This window comes from Stigmatopora argus, chromosome 14 (genome assembly GCF_051989625.1).
Source record: "Stigmatopora argus isolate UIUO_Sarg chromosome 14, RoL_Sarg_1.0, whole genome shotgun sequence".
Lineage (NCBI taxonomy): Eukaryota > Metazoa > Chordata > Actinopteri > Syngnathiformes > Syngnathidae > Stigmatopora > Stigmatopora argus.
In genome coordinates, this window is record NC_135400.1 from 16,142,813 (window position 1) to 16,150,892 (window position 8,080).

The 8,080-nt window shown below is 38.3% G+C and overlaps 1 protein-coding gene across 6 annotated transcripts in view; it reads left to right on the plus strand.

Annotated features, from left to right (window-relative positions):
* LOC144088053 (BAR/IMD domain-containing adapter protein 2-like) overlaps positions 1 to 8,080 on the plus strand; it is a 50,242-nt gene that overhangs the window by 8,661 nt on the left and 33,501 nt on the right. For all 6 annotated transcript variants that reach the window (XM_077618250.1, XM_077618254.1, XM_077618252.1 and 3 more), the window contains one exon: positions 6,937 to 7,012. In XM_077618250.1, the coding sequence (XP_077474376.1) occupies positions 6,937 to 7,012 (76 nt within the window). The remainder of the gene's footprint in view (positions 1 to 6,936; positions 7,013 to 8,080) is intronic.

Consider the following 8,080-nt stretch of genomic DNA (forward strand, 5'->3'; position numbering starts at 1 on the left):
ACATACATTCTGTTTAAAAATATTACACGATTTTACTCCACTCAGCAGACATGTTTGATTGACAGCAGTATAGTAATAAAACACGAATCGACTGGATCGATTCCATTCTTGTACCAAATCTAATATTGTCCGCTACGTCAAAAAATAGCTGTATATCATCGGGACAAAACTAGTTTTAATGTTCTACTTGGGATTTTGGTTGTTTATATTGTGTTTTTATATAGTGAAAATAGCTGGACGGACAAAACGAACAATGATACAAAAAAACCAACTAATTCTATGTAATATCTACATGCTACCTAATACAAGTAGCATTGCCGTCTACTTTTACTGATGGGAGAGAAGATAATAAGACTGATAAAAGTAATTTGTTGCTCTTGTTTGGCCAGTCAAGTAGACTTTGAACGCAATGATTTGAAGTCAGTTTTAAGGCACGTCTTTGCTGACATTTGGACTGGATGTCAAGGAAGCGGGTTCGGCCAAAAGGGTTGTTGACGTCGCCGCGAAGGAAGGAACAGATGAGCGCACGCTAGCGATGATTCACAATTCCCAACGGTTGCCGTCAGCTGGTGTTTGCACCCCACTTTGCATGTCATTACAGCCTTGCGACCGACTCGCCTCCCTGGCGTCTTTTCAATGGGCGCTCGACCTTATTTCAGTTCCCGGGAAAAGAAAAAAAAGAGTTCACGAGGACCGATTGGCGTCAATGTGTCGTATAAATGTTATTTTGAAACGTCTTGGTCGTTTGAGGGACATTTATCATCGACTCCGAGTGCTGAAAAGTGACAATTAATCAATGTAATGACAGACGTATGGTCTATTTTGGTGATAGAGCCTCGTCTCTGACCGATAAATCAGTCAATATTCCATATTTCTTCAGCGATAGACTTCAAATGTGTTGTCACTGCGATGAAATTAGAATGGAATGATGATGCACGAGCGCCATTGACGGCGATCGATGTCCAGTCTGCCTAGCGACAGCGATCCGTCTTTGCGTACATTTTTTTATTAATTTTTTTAACCAGGGTTTTACCAGTTTGAGAAGGAACCATTAAAGCAGGGGTCGGGAACCTTTTTTACAGAAAGAGCCATAATCAATTTCTATTTTCAAATTTTATTCCTTGAAAGCCATACTCAGAGAGTAAAAATTCATTAAAATGTGTGAAATTTTGAGTAATTTTACCACTTTTGAAGGTCAAAAAGGCTCTCAATTCTTTTGACATCATTGTTACGCTGTAGTTAATCAATTAGTATGAATGAGAACATAGATGTAGAAGAGTCTAATGAAAAAATATTATGATTAAAAAAGCGGCCGACATGACGCTCCTATTGGTGCATTCGGGACTCGGCTCTGTCACCAGCGTTTTTTATTATTATTTATTTTTATTATTATAATAATTGTCATTTTTTAATCATTTTTTTCTGTGTTTTTAGTTCAAAAATCATTTTGTAAAATCTAAAAATATATATAAAAAGCTTAAATTACCATTGTTTTAGATCTATTAAAAAACTGAATATTCAGGGCTTTTAATCCAGTTCTTTTAACCCATTTCAAAAAAAAAATCTAAATATTAAGTATTAATTACCTCACAGGTTAGGGGAGAGCCATATACAGCCATCAAAAGAGCCACATTAGGCTCCCGAGCCATAGGTTCCCTACCCCTGCATTAAAGGATGACGGACACGCCGGCTCATTAGACGGCAGGAAAGCGATTTTCCTCTCGCTGTGCATTGTCCTAATTGTCTTATCACAAGCGAAGCGTTTCACAAAGTCAAAATGCAGCACGACTTGACACCAAGCGCCTTTTTTCCCGTTGAGCTTCCTTCGGGCCTTCCTCCAATTAGCCGCCCTCCGCTCGGCCTCGCCGGGAAGGGCCGGCGGCGAGGTAAGCGAGAGCCGTTCGCGTATTTTTAAAAAAAAATTGCAATTGTCAACGGTGTAGCTCATCCTGACAATAATTGCGTTTGCAGCAAACTAAAAAATGCTCGCTAGTTAAATAAAATTCTCCATCAGCAGAACAGCAAAACTCCCAAAACTCTGATTAGGGTATTTTTGTGAATAGGATGGCGCCGTAGTACCGTACTAAAAGGTGCCGCTGAAAATCTCCCGTTTTTTTCAGTGCGTCTTTATCTGATGCGCCCAATATATGGATCAATAATAGTTAATTATGGAATGAAATTGCCTTTAGCATAGCTCGCTAATGTATAACGCAATCCCCACCCACTACTACTATTATATTATTATCATACTATGTGGCACCAATTTTAAGTTAGGCCGTTCATTGAAGGCGGGGCTTATACTCCGATGCGCCTAATAGTGCGGAAAATACGGTAATTGATGTCCAAGATGCTTTTTTTTTTCAAAATCAAGATTTTTTTTCAATGAATTTGCTATTTTTGCGTGCCATTGACCCATTTTGAGTGGGAACAAATGATGGGTGCCCGCTCCTTTTACTCCAAATAGATTGGACAGCTACAAAATTTTGCCAAAATATCTGCTTTAAAGCTAAAATTTGCATGGATTGGAAAACAGATGATTTTAGTGCTGGCTGGCTAAAGTATTCAAGATATGTCATGTTTAAGTTTGATAAGACCAAACTCTACAAATGTGCTTCCTGCTTTACAACATATGCCACGCCCCTTTTTATGATATTGTTTCGCCACAATTCATTTCTTCATCCATGAGTTGCACAAATGTCGTTCTCTCCGACGACACTTGCACAAGTCCTCATGGGAAATGCAGTCTTCCTTTAGTCAAAACACTATCGCTTTTGTCCACCGGTGTCGCTAAAATCACCAAAAACTCTTACGTTACTTCTAATGTCGCTTTAACGGCCAATTACTGTAAAAAGCTCAAGGCAATTGCCACTTTTGACCTCATTTTTCTTTCCTAGTGACCCAAATTTAGTAAAGTCTAACTACCTTTATCCAGTGTGTTATATCTTTAGAAATTAAACAAATAATACACCAAAATATGCAAACTTGTAAACTGTCGTCCATTACAAAACGGTATATAAGAGCGATCCAATAGTTGAATTAAATGTTCAGCTGAGTGTGCTGCCTTCAAAGGCCACTCCTGAGCTCGTGGTGCGTTCGGGTGCACGCCGCACAACAGCAAAATCCGCCAAGGAAGCGCTTGGTAATTATCTCAGCCCCGTACTTCTTCTTTTTCTCTTTTGAGGGAGAAGAACCAGACTTCACCCCGAGAGCTGTCGGGCTATTGTGTCTTTTCTTGCTTTTTTTAATGTCAAATAACAAATTTGGGGGATGAACAAAAGGCTGCGAATTCTGTTTGAAGCCGAACAAAGGGAAGAGAGTACATGAGCGTTCACGTCAGACGCAGCCTCGCCGTGTCGCTCGCTGTGAGCGCAAAGGGAAAAACGGGAATTCAATTAGAAGCTACGAGCGACCCCGACCGCGACTGCGTGCGACTGTGCTCTTTTGTGGTCGCATCCAGCTGCAAAGCATGGGCAGATGTTTCCACTTTTTACACCAATTTATATTTGGGAAGAACTCAATGTCTCAGATCTGATGTGATTGGAAAATGAGCCCATTTAAGTACCAGAACCCCCAAAAAAGAATGCATTTTTACAATGTATTAACTGTGAAGTGCAATTTTGACAAAATGGATTGAACGTCTATCTCCGTCAATGGCTGTGGAACATTGCCACTCAACGTCAGCTTTTGCAATTGAAATTGAACTGGATTTGATGAGCGAAGAGATCTAGTATATATTTATATTTACGCTTGTGCAACAGTTTTTGTTGAAAAAAGCATGAAATTCAAGAACACAGTTCATCACAATGGACAAATATTTATACACTTTGTTCACTGCCTTATTTTGTTGTCTAGCACTAATTTGAAAAAAAAAAAGTATGTTTGTTTGTATATGTATGTTTGTGTGTGTGTATGTATATATATACATATATACATATACATATTTATATATATATATATACATATATATATATATATATTTATATATATGCATACATATACATACATACATATACATACATACATACATATACATACATATACATACATATACATACATATACATACATACATATACATACATGCATACATACATATACATGCATACATATACATACATACATGTACATACATGCATATACATACATACATATATACATATACATACATGTATACAGTAATCCCTTGAATATCGCGGTTAATGGAGACCAAACATGGCCGCCATAATTGAAAAATCGTAAAGTAGAGTCACCCCTATTATAACTTTTTTTTCCAGTGCTAATTCCTAATAGCAAGAGTGGCTTCCGCTTATGAGTTTCAGCGTGGATTTTCAGATTTTTATGAACTTTAAAACAAAACAAAATTATAGAAGAAAATAATCGCGAAAAAGTGAATTTGCGATAAGTAAAGTGGCGATAATCGAGGGAAGACTGTATTTGCTGATCACCTGCTAACACGTCTGTATTGTCGGCTAGCTTTGTTCAAATTGGGGTTTTTTACCCCAAAAAATCCTTTCCAAAGTATCAAATCGGGACTCGGTATCGGCAGGTGAGCAAAATCAGGTGACACAAAAATATTAAATTGACACATCCTAAGTAATTGAGTGGGCGTGCTACTTTTGTCACTTGGCGCCGATCCTAACAATACGTGATTGTAATCGAGACGGAATGAGAAACACAAAATGGTGTCTATTGCCTATCGCGGAGATAAAAAGCATTCCCCCGGGACCTCGCCCAGGGAAAAAATCTTCCTAAACGTTTCTCTGTTGCAACGCGAGGTGATTGATCAAGACACACAGCACCCCGCCAGTGTGTGCGTGCCGTGGTGCACATGCCCACACGCGTACAAACCTCTAATAACAAGTGCCGTGGTGTTTTAAAGTGGTGGGAGGATTGCGTAACGCTGCATCATTACCGCACACTCTCCCACTGAAGAAACCTAAAGGTAGTCCACACGCCTGGACGGACATCTTTTTCTCCGTGGCCCGAGACCAGACTAGACCAGGACCGGAATCAATCACCTTGGTCTGAGAGATGCTTGCCCAAATTACCGTATTGGCCCGAATATAAGACGACCCCCTCTTTTTCAAGACTTTCTGAAGACCAAATTCAATTTTTTACAGAAAATAATGACAGTACATCTGAAAGCAAGGATTATAACAATATATTTAAGAGGAAAAGCATGTTATTTTGCCTTGTTCAAATCATGCAAAAACTGTCTATCACATGTAAACGTAAGTGCAAACACATTTGTAAATGAATGGCTTCTGCTTTTTGAAATATAAATGAACCAATCTACTGTGATAAAACAACAAAATTGCAATAACTTAATTAGCCATCAAAATTTCCAGCATTCGCGTTGGTGCCAACTAGCGCTGTGATTGGGTATAATGTCTAGACCCCGAATGTAAGACGACCGACATTTTTTCAGTCTTATTTCAATGCAAAAAAACTGTTCTATTCGGTCCAATGCAGTACTTTACTATGCCAATCCTAGACTAGGTAATAATAATAAAAAATATATTTTGGGACATAAAATGTCTCCGCTTACAAACCTTACAGCCTCCTGCGTATATCCCATTTTATAAATGAATAAAAAAAGCAAAAACATTGCAGAATTTTACCTTTCAAGGCAGCCTATTCCACTTTAATTTGCAGGTTTTGATGGAAAGTGGAAGGAAATGATCGCCGGAAGTTGAACTTGGCCAACATTTTTTTAAAATAAAATGGTCTTAAGTACTACGGCATAAGCGTAATGTGAAGTAGTGCATACATGTTTGAAGCTATTCCACATCAAGATGAAATGGAGTAGCTTTTCTCTTTATTAAACAAGATTCTTCCCGCTGGAACACGCATGATGAAGACATTGAGTACTATATTTTTCATACACCGGCTCCAAGATGCTTACGCAGGAATTAACACGTTCACGCAGCGCCACGGAACAACCTCAAGCTAATATATACGATACGTTACATTGCATTTTCTAAGAGGCCAGAGGGAATGGGAGGTATTTTTTTCCTTCTTTTTTTTTCTCCGCGTCATCCAGGCTAAATTTGTCATCCCAGTTCTCTTGTGCTACATTGTTAGCCCAATTGCGGCGGTTAATTGGGAAACGGGGCCAGCGACATGGGAAAGTGACGCAAATGACGCTGAAGAAAAGCATTCCTCTGCACAATGAAGCGGTCAAGGTCACCACAAAAATGGGAAAGGAGAGACGGCAGCTACGACTTGTGCATAAATCAGTCCTTTTTTTTGTTTACATTTTTAACTGTAAGTAAGCATTTGAAAAAGTTTTTGAATAAATGTTGCATTCCTCTATTATTGTATCATTGTTTTCCAAAGCAAGTTTTTATATTGATTGCACAGTGACTGAAATCAATTGCTTTTGGATGGAATCATTTGATTGACAACTCGTTAGCAATCACTAAATGGATTGTTTATTAATTTATCAGTGACATCGATGAGATAGAAATTGCATAAATTCATTTGTTGTTGTTGTTTTTAATGGTAAAAATTGTCATTATTCACTTATAAATGTATTTTTTATTTGTATTCATTCAAATTTTTAAAGGAAAATACATTCTTTCCTTCTGTGTCTTGAAATAAAAACAAAAAATATATATATTTCTATTTGGGGAGGGGAATTTAAAAAAAAAAATATTTCTTGTCTTGTCTCTGAAATAAATGTAATTCATATATGACCAAACATCACCTTTTTGTACATAAACTGCTCCCAATTTTTCTCAGTGCATACCTTTTATTATCCCAAATGACGAATAAAACGGCCCATAACGCGAAATTGACATACGTGAGACAGTCATTTGCAGAAATCTTTTTTTTTTCCCGCATTTGCCAACCACAAAACATTGTATGTATTTTTTTTTCTTTTTCAATCTCCCCGTTTATACGCAGCCTTGAGCTACTATGCTCTCTCTTTCAGACCATCATGGAGCAGTTCAACCCCTGCTTACGGAACTTTGTTGCCATGGGGAAGACCTACGAGAAAGCTCTTGCCAGTAAGTCCATTTCTTTCTCGGGGCGCACTGCCAAGGCGCCTTTTTAATTCTCTTTACTTTTCTCCTTTCGGTCTCCCTGTAAAAGAATCAAATGGGTCCTCCTGCCAAATGGGATTTGCACTTCTTTACTGTAATGAAGGTGTATTAAGCCTTTAACTCACTAAAGCACATGTTTTGCCCAAATTAAAAGCGTCTCACAACGGGTCTAAATGGCAAAAATGCAGCGGTTGCTTTGACTCTACCCCACAAGTGTCAAAGTGGCGGCCCGGGGGCCAAATCTGGCCCGCCGCATCATTTTGTGCGGCCCGGGAAAGTAAATCATGAGTGCTGACTTTCTGTTTTAGGATCAAATTAAAATGAAGAGTATAGATGTACATTAAATTTCCCTATTTTCCCCCTTTTAAATCAATAATTGTAATTTTTTAATCATTTTTTTCTGTGCTTTTAGTTCAAAAATCACTTTGTAAAACCTAAAAATATATTTTAATAAAGCTAAAATAAACATTGTTTTAGATCTATAAAAAACTGAATATTCAGGGCTTTTAATCCAGTTCTTTTAATCCATTTATAAATAAAAAGATCTAACTATTATATCTAAAATGGTCCGGCCCACATGAAACCGAGTTGACGTTAATGCAGCCCGCGAACCAACCCCAGTCTGACACTCTTGCTCTACCCCCATTTAATTCCTGTTACAAAATGTTCCACATGGCCAAATATGATTGGATATTGCCTACAACTTAGCCTAGCTTAGCCAAAGGTCTATTGTTGAGCACTCTGGTCTTTCCAACAACACTTCCTTCATCTTAAACTCTTAAGTAATCCCCTCCATCTGTCTTAATGAGCCCCCCACACACACACACACTTAATTTGTCAGCAATATAGTAGCATTATGTCGTAGATCCAGCTTATTTACGCTCGAGTGGTGTTGGACATCCCCCAAAACGTAACCTTATTGACTCATTCGCTGCTCTCGATGGCGCTAGTCCAAAATGGATTGGACGCCGCTGGCGTTAAAACGTGATCAGTTCCGATCCGGGGAATAAAGTGCCATCGCAGATGTCAAAG